General features: G+C 46.5%; 1 protein-coding gene across 2 annotated transcripts in view; it reads right to left on the minus strand.

Annotated features, from left to right (window-relative positions):
* LOC148011396 (propionyl-CoA carboxylase) overlaps nt 1-23,404 on the minus strand; it is a 126,642-nt gene that overhangs the window by 83,385 nt on the left and 19,853 nt on the right. For both annotated transcript variants that reach the window (XM_087670613.1, XM_087670612.1), the window contains exon 2: nt 19,258-19,459. In XM_087670613.1, coding sequence (XP_087526739.1) covers nt 19,258-19,459 — 202 coding nt within the window. The remainder of the gene's footprint in view (nt 1-19,257; nt 19,460-23,404) is intronic.

Below are 23,404 nucleotides of genomic sequence, written 5' to 3' on the forward strand. Positions count from 1 at the left end.
GATGATACCAGTTGTATTGGTTATGGTCTCCTAGGCCATTCTGGCCTTTTAGAGACATTAATAGATCTTATCTTATCTTATCTTCTCTCTATATTGGAGCATGAACTCAGTGACTGGGCTGAAATGCAAGGCAAGAGAGCACAAGGACAGGCAAGTTTCAGACGAGGATATTCTACGCTGTACCATATTCTCACATTTAGAGCTATTATTGAGGAGGGTCGAGCCCGAGACAAGAGGATCTATTGTTGCTTTGTAGACTTTCGCAAAGATTTTGATACAGTGCCTCGTACACGCATCATGCAGAGATTGCAGGACATTGGAGTACCAGAGGGTATAAGATGGGGTGTCTATGCATTATATGAGGTAGTGACAGGTCATGTACGAGCACCTGGGGGGCTATCAAAGAGGATTGACAGTACCATAGGAGTGAAACAAGGATATCCACTTTCACCCACATTGTTTGGTCTGTACATAGATGAAGTGTCTGATTATATAGACCGAGGAGGAGGAGCTAGAGCCAATCTGGCAGGGGTGTTGATACCGACATTACTGCATGCAAATGATATTGTTCTCATTTCAGATTCAGCGGAGGGATTGATAGCAGGGGATAGGACTTGCCAGCTTTGTGGTCGAGAGCCTGAGACGGAGAAGCACTACATATGCAGATGCATAGTATACTATGATATACGAGGACGATACCACTGCCTCTTCCGTGATGGATTTGGACCCCTTCGTCATGTCATGGAGTACGAGGACCAGAGATGCCTAGGTCTTTTCCTCCTGGAGCTCAAGAGACGCCAAACTGCACTACTGTGAGACAGGAGGCCAGCTCATCTAGAGGGACACACACAGAGAGCAGTGACAGACTTATTCTACAAAGCCGACCCTATTGACACTGCCAGCCTAGTAGAGACAGAGCCACCCCACCAGACACCTTACAGGCCACGTCATGTAGTCACATTGGATAGAGCCATTTCCCTTCGTCGAGCACGACGACCCCCTCTACCAGGACCACGTCCAAGGAGGCCACACCAGAGCCGGATTAGAGCCATTACCACGAGACACCGAAGACTCACCACTAGGCATATTAGTGAAGCAACTAGGGACCGCATCATAACTGAGATCATGTGCAAATCTTGAGATTAGCTACAGCCCATAGTCTCCCCACGCTTTTGTACATGGTTCTATCAGATCTGGTTCTCCCTTCCTTTTCTTTTCTTTTCTTTTCTTTTCTATCAATGGAACAACACTACACATGGTTCAACCCTAGTATAGTCCCATTGTATAGTTATTTTCAGTATTGCTTCATAGGCCACCCACCCACTTGTAATGTTATCTTTACCTTACTGATGAGATGACATTAGATATGGATGTACTCTAGATTTTGTCTCATAGGCCACATTGGCCTTATGTAGACCTTAATCTGTGTGTGTGTGTTCGTATTTCTCTTTCATTGTGCATTGAGAACATAGTCTAGAGATTTCTTGTAGAAGAGCAAGATTTTCCTTCCTCTAAGAGATGGAGAGATTTTCATGCCATGAATAGAGGTCTCCTAGCTCGTTGAGATCCCTCTCCTCCCCATTCTCTCCGTGTTTCACAAAAGGCCTGTTCTGCTAGCCTTCATATGCCATTTATGGCACCCTCGATACAAGTATTCGTAATCCCTTCTTTGCCCAAAGAAGACCGGCTTAATGGTTCAAACTATTCGCTCTAGTTGTGTAAGGTGGAGTGTATCCTTGATACCTTCGAACTTTGGGAATTTATTACCCACTGTATTCCCCGTCCTATGGAGGATCCCACAGATGGATTATCAATGGATTGTGTGGCCTTACGGGATCGACTCAACTCTAGAGCTCAATCTTTCCCCATTATGAGCTTACAAGATTTTGTCCTAGTGTATGTATGTGGGTTGCAGAAAGCAACTGAAGTGTAGACAAAGCTTGCTTCTTTGTACCATGAGAAGACATTTGCCCATCAGATTACTCTCAAGAAAAAATTACAGATGCTCATTGTTGACGATTCTCCTTCCATGAAGGATCATATCAACTGGTTGGAGGACATGAGGGATGAGCTTTTGTCCCTTGGTAGGACGATCTCTTCCAAGAATATGGCTATGATTCTTTTGACTCAGTTACCATCTCCCCGGTTTGACATCTTCTACACCATCCTTTTTACATTGAGAACCCATGAGAAGCTTCTATGGGACGAGCTTGGCTGAAACTGAAATTCAGTAAGAGCTTATGCACAGTCAGGAGGCAAGAAAAATGCCTAGATGGTATTTACAGACTATGAAAGATAGTCATCTGGATGCACCCATGGCTGGTCATACTAGAAGGCAAGCTCGTATGCATGATATTGCACATACCATGGACTTTGTTATAGTAGCAAGTAGAGTTGATGATGAGGAGCCTGAATGTTTTGAGGAAGCACAACAAAGTGTGCATTAGGTGGCAGCAATGCAAGCTGAATTGGATTCTATCACTAAGAATCAAACATGGGATTTAGTGCCTTTTCCCTTTGGGAAGAAAGCCATTGGAACAAAATGAGTCTACAAGCTGAAACGGAATGCAAATGGATCCATTAACAAATATAAAGCAAGGTTTGTAGCTAAAGGCTATGCACAGAAGAAAGGCATTGACTATGAGGATACATTTGCTCCTACCTCCCGAATGACTACCATCAAGTCTATGGTTGCTTTGGCTGCCCATTATGGATGGACTGTGCATCAATTAGATATTAAAACTGCATTTTTACATGGGGAACTTCACAAGGAAGTTTATGTTCAATAGCCCATTGGTATTGCAGTTGAAGGATCCGAACACTTGGTTTGCAAGCTGAAAAAGGCTTTATATGGTTTGAAACAAGCTCCTAGAGCTTGGTATGCAAAGATTGATGCCTTTTTACTCAGCCAAGGGTTTATAAACAGCTCATCTGAGTCTACCCTTTACTTATGTAAAGAGGGGGGATCCATGCATATCATTTGTCTATATGTTGATGATCTTTTACTTATAGGGACACATGCTGATCAGATTTCAGCATTCAAACTAAATTTACAGCAAACTTTTGAAATGTCAAACTTGGGGTCTTTGCATTATTACTTGGGCATTCAGTTCATACATGATGCTAGAGGTATTGGTTTATCACAGTCAAGATACATTGGTAAACTTCTTGAGAAGTTTGGCTTACAGGATTGCAAGCCAGTCTGTACACCAATGGAACTTGGACTAAAGCTGTCATTACATGATGACAGTGATTTGTTTGATATACATACATATGCTCCAGTAGTTGGATGTCTTATTTAACTATGCAACACTAGGCCAGACATACAATTTGCAATTTCAGACCTGAGCACATATATGCATCAGCCACGAATGTAACATTGGCAAGCTGTTAAGCTTGTCTTTCGTTACTTGCAGGGTACTAGATCTCTTGGATTGCTTTATGCCAAGGGGGGACCACTGCAGTTACATGCTTACAGTGATTCTGATTGGGCTGGTGATTATGATTCACGTCACTCCACTAGCGGCAATTGTTTCTTTCTTGGCTCATCTTGCATATCTTGGCTTAGCAAGAAACAATCCACTATTGCCACATCCTCATGTGAAGCTGAATACAAGGCAGCTTTCACTACCACAGTTGAATGCATATGGATTAGACGTTTGCTAACTGATCTGGATGTATCTGTTACGGAGCCTACTCCGTTGTTCACTGATAGTCAGAGTGCCATTGCAGTGGCACAGAACCGAGAGACATTATCACTTCGTCAGAGAGAGGCTATATGCAGGTGATATCAGCCTTGTCTATTGTCCTACCACCAGTAATGTGGCAGATATCTTCACCAAAGCTCTTCCTCATGACAAATTTGAAGCATTTCACAATGCTTTGAATTTGATCTCCTTTGGTGGGGGATAATCCTTGTACTTTTGATCACTCTTCACTCCAAAGGGGTTTGTTGGGTTTCACTCACATCTACGCTCATAGAGGAGTGTCAGTGATCAGTAGGAAACTAGGGCACTTTTTACTCTCGGTACGAGAGGTTTTTACCCCCAAACTTATTGTCTTCTTTCGTATGTGCTTATGTCACACACTTACGGGCACTTATTGTGTTTGGGAGTAAACACCCCCTATAGCCCTAAGGTTTAAGGGTTGTACTTTGTACTTTCAGGTTACACTCTTTCAGTCTGTTGCATTGGGTGTTGTGCTTCACTCTCCACAGTGTCTACTGCACTCTCAGTTGAGCTTCTCTCTCTCTCTCTTTTGTTTTTTGTAAAAGGTAATTGTATTAATTACGAAAAAAGTACAAGATTACTTGATTACAAGATACATGACGACAATCTAAGCCATCATGTGAAGAGGTTCTAAGTACTACAAGTTACAACGTTATGGCAAAGATACAAAGGAAATTGCCATATGCCAGGGACGTAAGTCCTCCCTAGAGAGCAAATCAGAATGCTGGAGAAGATCCAACTGCCAATACAAGAGGCCCTTAAGCCTCGCAATATGCCACCGAACATTATAGGCGGAGTCAAAAAGAAAAGCATTCCGAATGGTCCAGTTATGCCAACAGCCCCAATATCGAAGAAAATGAAACATGAGCTTCATATGTGGCTGTGCAGGAGTGGGGTATTTGGGCTGCCCGAAAACCCAATCAAAGGGGCGCAGGGTGAAACCAACCACTCCTTGCCAGACAGCCGACAAAAATAACCAGACTTTTGTTGCTATGGGGCAAGAAATAAATCGGTGGCGGGCTGATTCCACAACAGTGGTGCAAAAGAAACAGTTGCCATTGGAGATTTGTCGCTTGGAAAGAGCCAAAGCAAGCGGAAGACCACCAATCATCACTCTCCAAAGAAAGACTTTACATTTGAAGGGTGTCTTGTTCAACCAGCCCTCCATCACAGTTGCCCTCCACCATGACCGGGATTTACGTAATCCCCATAAAGCATTTGCTTTGGTAACTAGCCATTGATGATCTTTAATTAGAATATGATACACTTGGTTAGCAGAAGCTTTGCATAAAGGCAGCCGCCCTTGTAGGTCCCAATCCTGCCAGGGATGATCCGAAGCAAGGGCAGGAAAGGTTTGTCTGCTCTGGAGCATCCTCAAAAGTTGTTCCCATAAAGGCCGATATCCACGAGGGATCCTGAAAAGCCTCCGAGCAGTACAAAAAGATATAAGCACATTGCGACTGGCAAGGGTGGCATCCGCAACTGACGACAAGCCCAAACGGGCCATCCGGTTGAATTGTGGTCTAAGCTCATGTTTACCTTCCCATGCAAGTAAACGCGAGACTGCCAACAATTCCAATTGAAAAGAGTTAGTAGCCAAACGATCCTCTGCTGGATGCCACTGAGCCTTCTGGAGGACCTGTTTCCAGGAACATACCAAATGAGTAAGCAGCGAGGAAGAAGAACTGGAGAACCGCAAATCAGCATTAAGAACATGCCACCAAGAACTCCGGATTTGGGTATTGCCATGTAGAAGCCCATGGCTCTCAAGGAAATAACGGGCTAGATCGACCCATGGATGATGATCTGAGCACATGGCGCGGAAAAGAGACCAACGGAGTGCCTGCATGTGAGTTTGGGCATCTAAAATAGCTCCGCCACCCATGCGTTTGGGGGTGCACGCATGCGACCAAGAGATCCAGGAAATACCTGCATGCAATGAGTCCTTCTTCCATAGGATGAAACGGATAGACTGAGTAAGAGCATTCAGAGTCGTAGTAGTCCAGGGCAACAATGGCAAGAAATATGTGAGTGTTGGCAACATAATTGTCTGGGCCACTTTGAGGCGAATATGGAAGGGCCAGGCGTGAGATTTCCAATACATAAACTTAGCCACCATTTTCTGAGAAATCCACTGCAGAAGCTGCTTTGGGGGAACATCAACACCCAAAGGGTGCCCAAGGTGCCTGACAATGGAGCCACGAGGAACAACCAGACCCTGCCAGTCCAAGGACTGCAAATCCGACTCCGTGCAGCTGAGAATGGCTGATTTGAGCGCATTAATACGAAGGCCGGACGCCTGACCAAAGAGGCCCCAAACATCCAATGCTCGTCGAATGTTATCCTTGTCCGCATGCAAAATCATAAAAGTATCATCCGCCAGGGATTGGCTAATGAAGTGTTGTCCTATAGGAAGCGACAGTCCGGCCAACTGAGAAGAGGCTGCCATATGAGATAACATCGAAAGAACTGGATGTGTCGCAAGGGCAAAGAATAGAGGGCTCAAAGGGCACCCTTGTCTGACAGAGCGAGCAAGTACAAAAGGCTCAGTAACACCTCCGTTCAGCATGACTCGCGAAGTCGCTGTAGCGCTAATGGTGTAGATGAGACGAGACATCCAAGGACCAAAACCCATTGCAGACATAAGTTCAGCAACAAAAGACCAATCCAGATAGTCAAAAGCCTTTTCCAGGTCCAGTTGAATCAGGACTACCTCCTGATTAGAATGCCTTGCATAAGCAATAGCCAGTTGAGCATTCAATACATTGTGCAGAATATTGCGGCCCTTAATGAAACCATACTGTAGAGGGTGCACAATGGCCGGGAGATGCTTATGGAGCCGATTCGCCATTTCTTTGGAAAAGATTTTGTACATTGAACCCATCAAAGAAATTGGGCGCCACTGTGTCAACTTAGATGGCGAAGGAACTTTTGGAAGCAGTTTAATAAGGCCTTCTTTCCATGAGGAAGGCATGATCCCCGTTTCCCACACCTGCTGAAACAAAGCCTGCAATGGTTTCGCCAGTTGGGTAGCAAAAGCTTCAAAGAACTCATTGGTGAGACCATCCCAACCCGGGCTTTTATCCTTGGGCAAGTGTAACAAGACGTCCATAACCTCTGCCTCACAAATATCGGACTCCATAGTAGCGTGCATGTCCTGCGGGAGCTGATTGCGGACCAGGTCATAAAAAACCGAACGGGCCTGAGTAATTTGGTCTAAAGGTGAAGAAGTGGAACCGAGAAGGTCATGGAAATAATTCCTGCACATATGCACAATAGTCTGCGGATCCAGGATAAGGTGGCCTTCTGCATCCTCGAGTCTGGTCATATTCTCTCGAGCAGGAGAGGCATGGAGAGCTCGAAAGAACTTATGGGTCTGACATGCACTATCTTGCAAAGTCTCCGTCAGATGTTGCAGTTTGGCCTGCTGATATGATTTCAAGTGGAATTCTTTAATAAGATCAGCCACTCGCATGGCCAGTGCGAGCAGAAATGCATCATCCGGAGTGTCCACCAGCAGAGAACGAACCAAAGCCAGCATGTCCTCGGCTGCCTTGCGACGCTGCCGACAAAGAGAGGCATGGTGGATCCCATACTGCCGAGCAACCCGCTGCACATTAGAAAGCAATCGTTCGAATGACGCAGTGCCCTGAGAAGAGAAGTCGAAGAGAAATCTATCAATCAATTGCTGCATATAGCCCTGAAAGATGGCATGCTTCAGGTAAGACGAATTGAAACGCAAAGGGAGTCTCTCCAGAAATTGCTTGAACGGGGCAATGGGGTGTGCAAGCAGCTCAAGCTGCAGAGGGAAATGGTCCGACAAGGCATATTGCTGCAGTACTTTTATTTCGACCATCTCAGGAAGAAAATCAGCATTCTGCATGATATATATACGGTCCAATCGCGACCATGTTGTTGCATACTGGGCAGAATGGAAAGTAAACCCTGTAGAAGACGGGTGTAGCCAGGACCAGAGATCTTGCTTAAGAACCGCAAGAGCCAACGCATGCCACATACGACTTTCCGGCGCATCCATTACCGAATGCTCCGATGTGGACTGGGAAGAATCAACACACATATTGAAATCCCCCATGAAGAAGCCCCGTCTGCCAAGTGACAAGGAGGTCTGCAAAGTCTGCCAAAGCTCCCGACGAGATAAGGAATCATTCGGAGCATAGAGGCCAAGTAGCCATAAGATTTCCCCTTCGAATAAAATTTCAATCACCAAAAAGCGGCCATGAACATCATTTTTAATAAGAATAGGCTGATATTTGTCATGTACAATCATGAGCACACCCAAATAATGCATGGCTTGTGTCCCTGCATAAAACAATCGAAAGCCATGGCAATCTACCACTTTTCCGGCTTCACCGGGACTCTTGTGCTCAACAGCGCACAGGACATCCCACTGATTTTCATGCAATACAGTCCACATGGCATGTTGCTTGTGTCGAGAAAAAATTCCTCGCACATTCCACGTGGCTATTTTCATGTGTATTGAAAAAAAAATCAGGTACGAGGCACAGCTTGCCTCGATTTGACTTTGTCGGCGAGAATGTCCAAGACTCCCTCGTCCAAGAAATCTGCCAACACCGCAAAAGAGTTCTGAGGACCAGATTTGGAAGTAGACGGCATATCTGCTGGCTTGGGGTTGGAACGGGGATAACGACGGTCCCACGGGGTAATGACATTACCTCTGGTATCAAATGCCAGCTTAGTAGGGGGACCCTTTGGACGATCCGAATACATTTTTCTGGCGGGCTGATGAAGGGGGGCAGAGGAAACCATTGCAGGAGCAGAGTGCTCGGAAGACAACATTTCCTTCCTGCGCATATATGTATGCATGGAATCTTGTGAGGTAGTAGGCACAGTATTCTCCATGCCAGCAACAACCCTGTTGCCTTTTTTTGCACGTACTTCAACCCAATTAGTGGCACGGGAATCTAGACCCGAAACCTGTTGTTTACCTTTGGCCAGAGCTTGGGGCTGATGGATAGCATCCAGCGACGGGGCATCACACACCATATCTTCCATGGGCGGCGCAGCATGTCCAACATCGGAAGTGTGTTGCTATTCCGGGCATTCGGCCATAAAATGCCCCAACTGGCCACAGGAAAAGCAATGCCCTGCAAAATTGCCCCATTTCAAACGAAAGTGTAACGGGTGCATGCCAGAGCAATTGAGGCGTAACCAAGCAGGCCTTTTTCTTGCAGTGTCCCATAGCATACACAAGCGGTTGCGATTCACAGCCCTGAGACTGGGAGGGACCAGAACAGTGCCCACAGCGGCCATAGCATCCTTCAATAGTGGCCAAGAAACAGCCGGACAATTTTCCACCTCTACCCACACAGGGCATTCACGTTGCAGCAGACGCTGAAAATCTGCCATTGGGCGCCATGGAACCACATGAACCAACCGGCGTTCAAAAAACAAAGGTAGTTTAGACAGGAGAGAAACACGGTGCGTCTCCGATTTCAACAGGACCTCAAAAAACCCGCGGGAGCCAACAAAAATTTCTTCAACACATTCCCCTTGTAGCAGACTGTGCAACCACTGGCGAATATGGGAAAGCAACGGGATTCGACCAGTGAAGAAGAGTATCACAGCGCGATCATAAAACACCGAAAAGGAGCGGAGGACAGTTTTTGGGTCCACGGTGGCGTCCAGAACATCGTCAGGTGCAGAGTCAGAAAAGACTTCTTGATTATGTTGAACATAATCGCCAAGCAAAGTGTTGGCAAAGTCCAGCAAATGCTCCCAGTCAACCTCCTGAGAGTCCACAGAATCCGAAGCAACCTGAGCATAGGAACGATCCTAAGGAACACCTATCTCTTCCGAAGTATGCTTGGTACGTTTACCCGCAGGCTGGATGTCGGGACCAGGGGGCATCGCTTCGTTGCACGGAACCATATCCTCAGGTTCCTCAGCATCAGAATCCGGGCCAAGTGCTGCCACTGTTTGGTCTATGAAATCCAGATCCAAACCAGCCATCGTGTATGATGATTTGATCTCGAAGGAGGACTGACCCTCTCTCTCGCCCTCTCTCTCGCCCGCTCTCTCTCTCTCCCTCTTTTCTGTACAGAGGCGCTATCCAGGGGTGTACTCTGCAAGGACAGCTAATGAAAGCGGAGCGTTACCTGTCACCGTGCAGGGGCAGAAGGGCGAAACAAAGGCCGGGCGGTCTCCACGGCAGGACGGGACAGGCTGGGGTGCCGAGCAGGGATCCGTCAGCAGCAGCCGTGGACAGGGCGTCAGTGGCAGGCGACCGTGGACAGGGCGTCAGGGACAAGGCGTCAAGGGCGGCTGTGGACAGGGCGTCAGAAGCAAGGCGTCAAGGGCGGCCGTGGACAGGGCGTCAGGAGCAGGACGCGCTGACGGCGCCAGGAGCAGGGCGGCAGGAACAGGGCTCTAGGGTTTCCGCTGGCGGCGCAGAGACCCAGACGCGAATGGCAAAGACAGGCGGGGGCGCAGGCGTTGACGATGCTGACAAGACGCAAAGGACAGACGAGCAGAGGCGACAACGGTGCGGACGCGAACGAGGGGTGACGACAGGCGGGTCTTCAGTCGGCGACAACGCAGGTCGAGGCGACGGCAGGGCGGGCCGTATCAGGCGATGGCAAGGCGGCACGAAGCAGGGGCACCATCGCGCTCTTCGTCCTCCCCCCACCTGCTCTCTCTCTCTCTCTCTCTCTCTCTCTCTCTCTCTCTCTCTCTCTCAGCACACATGCACACACATTGACAATCAGATCTCTCACACACACATCCTCTTCTCTCTCTCTCTCTCTCTCTCTCTCTCTCTTTTTTTCGTAAAAGGTAATTGTATTAATTACGAAAAAAAGTACAAGATAACTTGATTACAAGATACATGACGCCAATCCAGGCCATCATGTGAAGAGGGGCTAAGTGCTACAAGTTACAAAGTTATGGCAAGGGGGCAGATGAAATTGCCATAAGCCAAGGACGGAAGTCCTCCCTAGAGAGCAAATCAGAATGCCGGAGAAGATCCAACTGCCAATACAAAAGGCCCTTAAGCCTCGCAATATGTCGCTGAACATTATAGGCGGAGTCAAAAAGAAAAGCATTCCTAATGGTCCAGTTATGCCAACAGCCCCAATATCAAAGAAAATGATGCATGAGTTTCATATGTGGCTGTGCAGGAGTGGGGTATTTGGGCTGCCCGAAAACCCAATCAAATGGGCGCAGGGTGAATCCAACCGCTCCTTGCCAAATAGCCGACAAAAAGAACCAGATTTTTTTTGCAACACGGCAAGAAATAAATCTGTGACGGGCCGATTCCACCGCAGTGGTGCAAAAGAAACAGTTGCCATTGGAGATTCGTCGCTTGGAAAGAGCCGACGCAAGCGGGAGACCACCAATCATCACTCTCCAAAGAAATACTTTACATTTGAAGGGGGTCTTGTTCAACCAGCCCTCCATCACAGTTGCCCTCCACCAGGACCGGGATTTTCGTAAGCCCCATAAAGCATTGGCTTTGGTAACTAACCATTGTTGATCTTTGATCAGAATATGATAAACTTGATTAGCAGAAGCTTTGCTTAAAGGCAGCCGGCCTTGTAGGTTCCAATCCTGCCAGGGATGATCTGAAGCAAGGGCAGGAAAGGGTTGTCTGTTCTGGAGCATCCGCAAAAGCTGTTCCCATAAAGGCCTATATCCCCGCGGAATCCTGTAAAGCCTCCTGGCTGTACGAAAAGATATAAGCACATTACGACTAGCAAGGGTGGCATCCGCGACCGAAGACAAGCCCAAACGAGCCATCCGGTTGAATTGTGGTCTAAGCTCATTTTTGCCTTCCCATACAAGTAAACGCGAGACTGCCAATAATTCCAATTGAAAAGAATTCGTAGTCAAGCGATCCTCCGCTGGATGCCACTGAGCCTTTAGAAGGACCCGTTTCCAGGAACATACCAAATGATTGAGCAGCGATGAGGAAGAACTGGAGAACCTTGAATCAGCATTAAGAACATGCCACCAAGAAGTCCGGATTTGGGTATTGCCATGTAGAAGCCCATGGCTCTCAAGGAAATAACGGGCTATATCGACCCATGGATGATGATCCAAGCACATGGCGCGAAAGAGAGACCAACGGAGTGCCTGCATGTGAGTTTGGACATCTAAAATAGCTCCGCCACCCATGCGTTTAGGGGTGCAGGCATGCGACCAAGAAATCCAGGAAATACCTGCATGCAATGAGTCCTTCTTCCATAGCATGAAGCGAATAGACTGAGTAAGAACATTGAGAGTCGTAGCAGTCCAGGGCAACAATGGCAAAAAATATGTCAACATTGGCAACATAATTGTCTGGGCCACTTTGAGACGAATATGGAAGGGCCAGGCTTGAGATTTCCAATACATAAACTTGGCCATCATTTTCTGAGAAATCCATTGCAGAAGCTGCTTTGGTGGAACGTCGACACCCAAAGGGTACCCAAGGTGCCTGACAATGGAGCCACGAGGAACAACCAGACCCTGCCAGTCCAAGGACTGCAAATCCGACTCCGTGCAGCTGAGAATGGCTGATTTGAGCGCATTGATGCGAAGGCCAGAGGCTTGGCCAAAAATGCCCCAAACATCCAATGCGCGCTTGAGGTTGTCCTTGTCCGCCCGCAAAATCATAAAAGTATCATCCGCCAGGGATTGGCTAATGAAGTGCTGGCCTGAAGGAAGCGACAGACCGGCCAACTGAGAAGAGGCTACCATATGGGATAACATGGAAAGAACTGGATGTGTCGCGAGGGCAAAGAATAGCGGGCTCAAAGGGCATCCTTGCCTGACTGAGCGGGCAAGTACAAATGGCTCAGTAACACCACCGTTCAGCATGACTCGCGAAGACGCCGCAGCGCTAATGGTGTAGATTAGACGAGACATCCTGGGACCAAAGCCCATAGCCGACATAAGTTCAGCAACGAAAGACCAATCCAGATAGTCAAAAGCCTTTTCCAAGTCCAATTGAATGAGTACTACCTCCTGGTTAGAATGCCTTGCATAATCAATAGCTAGTTGAGCATTCAATACATTGTGCAGAATATTTCGGCCCTTAATGAAACCATACTGTAGAGGATGCACAATGGCCGGGAGATGCTTATGAAGCCGATTCGCCATTATTTTGGAAAAGATTTTGTACATTGAACCCATCAAGGAAATGGGGCGCCACTGTGTCAATGTAGATGGCGAAGGAACTTTTGGAAGCAGTTTAATAAGGCCTTCTTTCCATGAGGCAGGCATGATCCCGGTTTGCCATACCTGCTGAAACAAGGCCTGCAATGGTTTCGCCAGTTGGGTAGCAAAAGCTTCAAAGAACTCATTGGTGAGACCATCCCAACCCGGGCTTTTATCCTTGGGCAAATGTAACAAGACGTCCATAACCTCTGCCTCACAAATATCGGACTCCATAACAGCTTGCATGTCCTGCGGTAGCTGATTACGGACCAGGTCATAAAAATCCGAACGGGCCTGAGTGATTTGATCTGTAGGTGGAGAAGTGGTGCCGAGAAGATCACGGAAATAAGTCCTGCACATCTGCACAATAGTCTGCGGATCCATGATAAGGTGACCTTCTGCATCCTCGAGTCTGGTCATATTCTCCCTGGCAGGAGAGGCGTGAAGAGCTCGAAAGAATTTATGGGTTTGACATGCATTATCTTGCAACGTCTCTGTCAGATGTTGCAGTTTGGCCTGCTGATATGATTTCAATTGGAATTCTTTAAGAAGATCCGCCACTCGCATGGCCAGTGCGAGCAGAAATGCATCATCCAGAGTGTCCACCAGCAGAGAACGAACCAAAGCCAGCATGTCCTCGGCTGCCTTGCGACGCTGCCGACAAAGAGAGGCATGGTGGATCCCATACTGCCGAGCAACCCGCTGCACATTAGAAAGCAATCGTTCGAATGACGCAGTGCCCTGAGAAGAGAAGTCGAAGAGAAATCTGTCAATCAATTGCTGCATATAGCCCTGAAAGATGGCATGCTTCAGGTAAGACGAATTGAAACGCAAAGGGAGTCTCTCCAGAAATTGCTTGAATGGGGCAATGGGTTGTGCAAGCAGCTCAAGCTGCAGAGGGAAATGGTCCGACAGGGCATATTGCTGCAATACTTTTATTTCGAGCAGCTCAGGAAGGAAATCATCATTCTGCATGATATATATACGATCCAATCTCGACCATGTTGTTGCATACTGGGCAGAATGGAAAGTAAACCCTGTAGCGGACGGGTGTAGCCAGGACCAGAGATCTTGCTTGAGGACGTCAAGAGCCAACGCCTGCCACATACGACTTTCCCGCGTATCCATCACCGAATGCTCTGATGTGGACTGGGAGGAATCCACACACATATTGAAATCCCCCATGAAGAAGCCCCGTCTACCAAGTGACAAGGAGGCCTGCAAAGTTTGCCAAAGCGCCCGACGAGATAAGGAATCATTCGGAGCATAGAGGCCAAGTAGCCATAAGATTTCCCCTTCGAATATAATTTCAATCACCAAAAAACGGCCATGAACATCATTTTTAATCAGAACAGGCTGATATTTGTCATGGACAATCATGAGCACACCCGAATAATGCATGGCCTGTGACCCAGCATAAAACAATCTAAAGCCATGGCAATCTACCACTTTTCCGGCTTCATCATGACTCTTGTGCTCAACAGCGCACAGGACATCCCACTGATTTTCATGCAACACAGTCCACATAGCATGTTGCTTGTGTCGCGAACAAATTCCACGCACATTCCACGTGACGATTTTCATGTATACTCAAAACAAAATCAGGTACGAGGCACTGCTTGCCTCGATTTGACTTTGTCAGCGAGAATGTCCAGGACTCCCTCGTCCAAGAAATCTGCCAACACTGCAAAAGAGTTCTGCGGACCAGATTTGGAAGTAGACGGCATATCTGCTGGCTTTTGGATGGAACGGGGATAACGACGGTCCCACGGGGTAATGACATTACCTCTGGTATCAAATGCCAGCTTAGCAGAAGGACCCTTTGAACGATCCGAGGACATTTTCCTGGCGGGCTGATGACGGGGGGCAGAGGAAACCATAGCAGGAGCCGAGCGCTCAGAAGACGGCATTTCCTTCCTTCGCATGTATGTACGCATGGAATCTTGTGATGTAATAGGCACATTGTTCTCCAGGGCCGCAACAACCCTGTTGCCTTTTTTTGCACGGACTTCCACCCAATTAGTGGCGCTAGAATCCAGACCCGCAACCTGTTGTTTACCTTTGGCCAAAGCTTGAGGCTGATGGGTAGCATCCAGCGATGGGGCATCGCACACCATCTCTTCCATGGGCGGCACAGCATGGCCATCATGGGAAGTGTGTTGTTGTTCCGGGCACTCGGCCATAAAGTGCCCCAACTGTCCACAGGAGAAGCAGTGCCCTGCAAAATTGCCCCATTTCAAACGAAAGTGTAATGGGTGCATGCCAGGGCAATTGAGGCGTAACCAGGCAGGCCTTTTTCTTGCAGTGTCCCATAGCATACACAAGCGGTTGCGATTCACAGCCCGGAGACTGGGAGGGACCAGAATAGTGCCCACAACAGCCATGGCATCCTTCAATAGCGGCCAATAAACAGCCGGACAGTTTTCCACCTCGACCCAGACCGGGCATTCACGTTGCAGCAGACGCTGAAAATCTGCCATTGGACGCCAGGGAACCACATGAACCAACCGGCGTTCAAAAAACAAAGGCAGTTTAGACAGGAGAGCAGCACGGTGCGTCTCTGATTTCAACAGGACCTCAAAAAAACCCCGGGAGCCAACAAAAATCTCTTCAACACAGTCCCCTTGTAGCAGATGTTGCATCCACTGGCGAATAAGGGAAAGCAACGGGATTCGACCAGTGAAGAAAAGTATCACTGCGCGATCATAAAATACCGAAAAAGAGCGTAGGACAGTTTTTGGATCCACGGTGGCGTCCAGCACATCGTCAGGTGCAGAGTCAGAAAATGCTTCCTGATTATGTTGAACATAATCGCCAAGCAAAGTGTTTGCAAATTCCAGCAAGTGTTCCCAGTCCACTTCCTGAGAGTCCACCGAATCCGAGGCAACCTGGGCATAGGACCGATCCTGAGAAACGTCTATCTCTTCCGAAGCATGCTTGGTACGTTTACCCGCAGGCTGGATGTCAGGACCAGAGGGCATCTCTTCGTTGCACGGAACCATATCCTCAGGGTCCTCCGCATCGGAATCCGGGCCCAGTGCTGCCACTGTTTGATCTATGAAGTCCAAATCCAAACCAGCCATCGTATATGATGATTTGATCTCGAAGGAGGACTGACCCTCTGTTTTGCCGGCTCACTCGCTTTCCCTTTTTTCTGTCTCCGTGCAGGGGCAGACAGGCGAGGCACAGGCCGGGCGGTCTCCACAGCAAGACGGGACAGGCTGGGCTGCCGGGCAGGTGTCCGTCAGCAGTGTCCGGGAACAGGGCACGCTGGCGGCGCCAGGAGCAGGGCGACTGTTGAACTTAGGGTTTTTGGTGGAATAGACAAGGGCGTGAAACCTGATGCAGAGCCTACCAGAGCGACGCGCACTGCTGCCGCAGAGAGAAAGCGGCGGACGGATGCCAGCGGCCGATTCCAGCCGCAGACGGAACCTGCGTGACGGCAGGACAGGACCTGCGGGACGGGACCTACGGGACGGGACGGGACGGGGACGGGGCCTGCGGGACGGCACCTGCGTGGCGGAACCTGTGACGATGGGACGGGACGGAACCTGCGACCTGCAGGCGAGGGCGACGGGCGGGACGTGCAGGCAGGCGTCAGGCGAGACCTGCAGGCGAGGGCGTCAGGAGAGGGCGACTGGCGGGACGTGCAGGCAAGCGTCAGGCGCGACCTGCAGGCGAGGGCGTCAGGCGAGGGCGACGGGCGGGACCTGCAAGCGATGGTGTCAGGCGGCAGCGACGCATCCCGCCTCTCTCTCTCTCTCTCTCTCTCTCTCTCTCTCTCTCTCTCTCTCTCTCTCTCTCTCTCTCTCTCTTCCTCTCTCTCTCTCTCTCTCTCTCTCTCTCTCTCTCTCTCTCTCTCTCTCTCTCTCTCTCTCTCTCTCACACACATACACACACACTTGGCCAACCATAAGTCAATGCTTGTCTCATTAATTTCCTCTTCTACCCTTTAAAGAGACCGACTGGAATTGAAGAGGCAATGTACACATGGTTGTAGGCACAACTGGAAAGTGGCTTGGTGAGTTGCCATTGCATTTTCTTGAGTTGAACATGAAGGAAAAAGACACTTCAAGATGACGTCCATACATGTGCCCACAATCAAGAAAAGTCAAAGCATCCTCCATGTGTCAAGGTTCACTCACGACAAAAGCTTCAAACAGAGGTGCCTTGTGAGAAGCATTGGTGATAAGTGAAGTTGTTGGAGGATAAGATTGGCAAGAGTGAAAAGGTGTACATTAAGGAGAATAAGAGTTATTTGAGGAGGTTCAAGTGAAGGTATGAAAGAGAATCTATGATAGGAAAGGACAATTCAGAAGTTGTAGCATAAAATTATAGCAATAAATAGGGGCAAGGCTGATTCTAAAAGCAAATAGGTCGGCATTTTTTTAGACCTAGTCTCTTTACTCAAAAATGGGAAGAGTCACATAACTTTAAAAGGCTGGATGCCCAAGCCATCTTCCAAGTCCCTGCCATGCACACTGCCACTTGGCTAGGTCAGATTGAACTGACATCTAGGACATATAAACATCTCTTGGATGACTGGATCCCAAGTTTGCCAAATTGGCTAGCCACAAAGAGTAAATCCACATCTCCTGAAACCAGCCTTCCTTCTCAGATAGGATGGTAGATGACCTGATTTAACACTTAATACAGCAAGCAAATAATTCACAAATCTGAAACTTTACCACAATAATCTTGGACAGCTAACAACCGGTTGGCCCCAAAACTAGTGCCCCTTGTGGTACTTCTTTAACTTGTATTTATTTGACCCTGTAGAACACTAAGATGCAGGTTGATCTCTCTACAAATTTCAAAGCTTTAGGATATCACCAATGACCAGCAACATCAGGATCCAATTTCCCCCTTGATTCTGACACAATTCAAGCACAATTTGAATCTAGAATACTTGTACGCAGATCAATACAAATGTGGATGTGCAATCACTTCAAATTAGCTGCAATTTCTTCACTTGCAGCTGCTACTCTGATCATAGGCCTCCAATTAATGGGCACATTTCCTGAGGCGGCTAAGAAACCCTAATTTTTGCAAAAAAAAAATTGCAAAAAAGTAGGGTTTTGACAGCAATTAGACTGCTATCCACCTTCAATCTGCTAAGAATGGCAGAGAATTTGTCTGAGAATGAGAGAATATGCTTAGGAAAGAGAAATTGGGCTATTTATCGCCAGAAAAGCCCCAAATCTGCTGCTGCCCACTGCCACAGCCCACAAAGCTGTCGTCTACAGCTCGATGACCCAAGGATGCTGTTGCCTGCTCCTGAAGGGCAGCAAAATGCTGTCAACTATTGTCCTGGGGCCTCCTGATGGCTGTCACCTGCCTCTGACAACTTCTTTGATGACCCAAATCTCTCTAGCAGCAACTGCCTAGGCTATAGTCAGCTTCTCCTACAGTCTACCGTCTCAAAATGGCTCCTCCACAATATCAGCCAGCCCCAAACAGCTCTCCCAATCCTGCATGGCGGATTCCCTCTCCATCTAACAAGTGGCACAGCTTCTAATGAAAGATTCAGCATCTAGACTTAATTTCCAGCAATTAATCAATGGCTGGAAATTAATAATTCTCTCATCCCTGCCCTTCTGTCCATCCACATTTAATGTGCTAAGCTCTTTGAACTTGAAAGTCATTCTGACTTTCATCAGCCTTAGTCTAGTCAATAGATGTTTAGTTTTGTCTAGCCCACATGACACCACAAGTCATTTCCTAGGCCCATTTAATGTCCTAGACCAAAATTTTGTCCTGCATGTTTTGTCTCTTCCAAACATGACCATTTCAGGTCAGCGGACCATTATCATGCATTACAAGTTGGCCAACTTTTCTCTCTCCTACAAATTTAGAACTATTTATAAGCTTACTTGTATGTACTTCAATAGTATTCTTGCCTTCAGCCTTGGGGCCCCTGCTTCATTGTTCTACCTTTATGTTCATCTCTCTCCTTTTTTGTTCACTCTCCTTCCATTGCAACTTTGATTCACTTTCAAATAAAAGTTCATTAACATGTATTGGGCATTGATTTCCAATTTACATGGCCATTCCCATGTGCAACATTACTTAGCACACATCCTTCATTATTTCTCACTTGTCATCACTCAAATAATCACCTCCTTTATAATACAAGTGCATACAATAATATTTTGCATTTCTCACAAGCCAAGCATGTAAGATCAGAGGCTTTTTTATGACCAGACCTGTCTCTACATGTTGATGATAGCACCGAACAAGATTTACATTTTCACAATTTAGATTAAACATAGTCTCAAAGCAACATAAAAAATCTTTCAACAAACTTAACAAATCCATCAAAGAAAAAACCTTTAATAACACAGTGGCATACTTCGTGGATCATAGCCCATGGCTCCAGCTTTCATTGCATTATGTCGAATTGCTAGTGTTCTTTCAGCCAAACACTCCAGCACAAGGTAATCCAGCTCATGTATTTTGGAAAGAAGCCTTAAGGCAGCAGTGGGCCTATCTCCAGCAAAACCAGCACCACAGCCTATTCGAACCAGCTCTTTATGTTGTGTCACATGTTTCCTCTGCAATAGCACAGCAAGCCAAGGTAAGCAACAGTAACAATAAACAAAATAACAGAGAAAAACCCATGGCTTATGATGTTACACTAGACAAAACTGCAACTTACCTCACAAGCATGATAAAATATAGCTGTATTGACACAAGGAACTGAGTTTTAAATGTACATAAGTATAGGGCTTCTTCTCTACGATAGCATTCACAAATGCTATGCAACATTAAATAACCTTGAGGCCCACTAGAATGAGAATAGATTTTTTAAAGGTTGAAGTTGTTCCAGTATCGAAGCATTGCTAGATAATGTCATGACCTAAAAGCAAAAGTGGGTTTATGCAAGTCATGATATCAATCTGATTCAATAATACATGATTCTAACTTGATCATTCCATTTAGAGTAATATTCATGGAGGGCAAGGAGGAAAATGGGAAGAACAGCAAGGCAAGGAGGGGAGAGATGCACAAAACAAGTAGTGAAGAGAGAAGATGTGCAAAGAGGGGAGGAGCTGCAATGGGATAGAGTTGGCAAGGAGAGTGACAATCATGATGAGCACGGTGCAACAATGGTAGGGGCAGGAGTAGTAGCATGAGAAGAAGGTGGCAATGGTCAACTGATGTGCTGGCAAAGGGGACCCTAAAGAAAGAAGAGAGAAGAGATTTGATGTGTGTGTGTGTGTTGTCTTGAGGGTGCAGGAGGGGCTGGGCGAAGGGGGAGCGGGCTGTGGGGCGCGCTAGCCCAAATCTTCAATAGTTGGTAATATAATCTTAGCTGATCAATTATGGGAAAAGCCTTTGCAAAGGGCTCCATTGACCAAGTGAGCTAGGAACAGTGCAGCATGTTCCTCACATGTGGAATGTGCTCCTGCTGCCACTCTTTCGTGGTCCTATGCTGTAGTCTGTCAATGGTGCCCCAAAGCATGCATGTGTTGAAGAAAATAGAGGGGGTGGGTCTACTCTATAGGGTCAAGTGAGAGGCGACTCTATAAGTACCTAGTAGAGCAAGGTAGCATAGATTTTACATGTCTCTAGCTCTAGATTCCTAGAACAATTTCCATACCACCTAGCTGTCCTATTCTAAAAATAGCTAATAAATTCATGCTCCAACTTGGCAAAGTAGGCCGCTACTTCCTCCACACTAGGTGACAAAAGACAATGTATACTCGGCCATGTGTACAAGTCCCTAATGCTTCCTCACGCTAGAGGCGAGCATGAATTTCCTAAAACTCATCATTGAACTAGCTCTTCTATGGGACATTCTCGCCTAAGGGGATGAAAGGTGGTTGGGTGCAAGGCGAGCATGAATTTCCTAAAACTCATCATTGAACTAGCTCTTCTATGGGACATTCTCGCCTAAGGGGATGAAAGGTGGTTGGGTGCAAGGCAAATACATGGCAACTAAGGTATTTGGACTCGTAGCAGCATGTAATAGGGAACAAGGATAGGGAGAGCAATTGGGACGGCATACCTAATACATGTTGATTGTAACTATTTATTTTGGCAAATCTAGCTTACATATCAAGGCATTAATCCTTTCTATGTGAAAGTTTGACCCTGATGTGCTTGACTTTTGGTCATAGACATCCAATTGTGTCATATAGGTAAAAGTGTCTGCTATCTTTTTTCTCATCCACTACGTGGATCCACCATAACCTATGACCACTCATCAGTCGGTAGCCAACTCTATTGCACTTTTCTAGATATCTATTGATTACAAAAGAAACAAATTCAATAAGTAATTGACTATGCAAATTAATTAGAAAGCGTACAAGTTTTGTTTCTCTTGTGTCTTGACAAAGTTCTATCACAAAACACGTGTGCACATGTGCGTGCACGTGTATGTGTACACACACACACACACACACGTGTGCATGTGTTTTGTTTCTCTTATGTCTTGACAGAGTTCTATCACAAAATGTGTGCGCACATGTGTGTGTGTGTGTGCACATGTATTATCCATTTTAGAAAAAAATTTATGTATATGCCTGTGTTTTTAGTATGAGTATATTAACTTTCCATATATGTATGTGTTAGCACAAGGGACACAACATGAATAACTACATGCTAAACTTTTTGGACAAAACGGCTGAAAATTTAGCAACTAAGAAAATCCACCTAGCCCCAAAAAACACGCGCGCGCACGCACAAACAGTCACTCACTCACATATCTAAGTTATGCACAATATCCTCATATAGTGATAGGAGGGTGGCTACTCTCCCTAAATAGCATACATAGAGCCCATGGGGCAAAGTAATATAAACCAATAAGAAATATATATCTCATATAAGCAATCTATGCATCCAAATGCGTATAAAACAAGCTTCCTTATATCCACTCATGACCCTCTAGCTCCTTGTATAAAACAATAACTCCTCCTGACTAACCCTATATAGAATATGCTTTAGCTCCACCTTATACAAAATTGTCACTCCTGTCAATCCTCTATTCCCTCCTTATGATGATGTCAAATATGGCAAGTTGTCTTCCATATGTGACCTCTTACCTCTAGTAGGAGAGCATTGGGCTCCCGTGTCGCCATGTATAGTATGTGCCAGAAGTGGATGCAGTAGTGGAAGCATGAAAGAATGCTAAAATAAACTATTGAACACAAGATAAAAGGCAAAGGAAAGTGAAAACACAAGAACATTGCAAAAGAAAACTCAGAGATATGCTCAGGAAATGGAATTTATATACCAAACACAAGATAGTCACATACAACAGTGAGTCATTGGTTGCATGGGCACTAGCACCCACTCCCTTCTCTCCAATAGAACCCTACACCAAAATCTGCAAATGGTGAATGATTGAATGTGTGAGGGGGGAGCCTGAATATAAAGCACAAAATAATGCCAATAATATCATCAGGTCAGCCAGCATTTAATGCTGGTCGACCAGCAATAAATGCCTAAATCACCATAGAAATAACCAATAAAAACTCCTAGATGACACCTAAAAAATGATAGATGCCCAACCTACATGCCTAGTCCACCAAACTCGCACATGAGCTGACTATACTACTAACACCCTCTCTCAAATCATGGGTGATCTAATACAATACAACGATACAATCATAATGACTCATCATAGTCCATACAATAAAGATCACCATAATAGGACCGTGGATACACAAGCACTCGGTGATCAAACCACCACCAAGGTGCCTCAGAGAGAACCCAATTGTCGATGTCAATTGTACCAAAGCTTGAAAATAGAGAAGAATCATAGCAAATCTTTGTGTCTATCAACAATGCCTCATAGTAGCATACATGACCATTCTGTCAAAAATGCCTCTGAACATACGTGAATATGGATTCCTTGTCTTTGACCAGGACCACCAAAGTGTCCTCACATGTGAGCTTAGACTAGGAGCCAATCCCACTCTCTATCGAGTAATAGCCCATCATGAATCTAGAAGTCAATCCCAACTCCACGATTCCAAAACTTGCCAGACTTTGGTCAATGTGTTAGGAAAGTCCCTCTTTGGAACTTGTGCACAGGTATACCCGTATAGATGAGGCTCACCTATCCCACCTCACCATCCTCTCGCACTCCCTCTCTAGTACTGGAGAGTCGAGAGCTCTCTAGTACTGGAGAGTCGAGAGGAATGACCGCACCACCTGCACTAGAAAGCAGCAGAAGGAGGGGCTACCAAGCCCTTTCCGCGATCTAAAGAAGATAACCCTTTCCATGTCTTGGCCTTAGCCTTGGCTGGAGGATTCAAATCAGTGTCCAAGGAGGTAGATGACTTGATAGAGGAGTCCGTATCCTATTGCTACTGCTTCTCCTTTTTCTTTCTCGAAGTCACTAACTCTTTGAAATCCTTGCGCAAATATCTCTTTTTACTACACTACTATTAAACATTGGGCCTTCAACTTCTTCTTTCTGTCACCCCTCTCTGAAGTTGCAAACACCTCATTGGAGCCACCATACTGGGATGAAAGCCTCTCCTATATCC

This window comes from Lygodium microphyllum, chromosome 28 (assembly GCF_053477565.2).
Source record: "Lygodium microphyllum isolate KBCC chromosome 28, Lygodium_microphyllum_v1.1.10, whole genome shotgun sequence".
Lineage (NCBI taxonomy): Eukaryota > Viridiplantae > Streptophyta > Polypodiopsida > Schizaeales > Lygodiaceae > Lygodium > Lygodium microphyllum.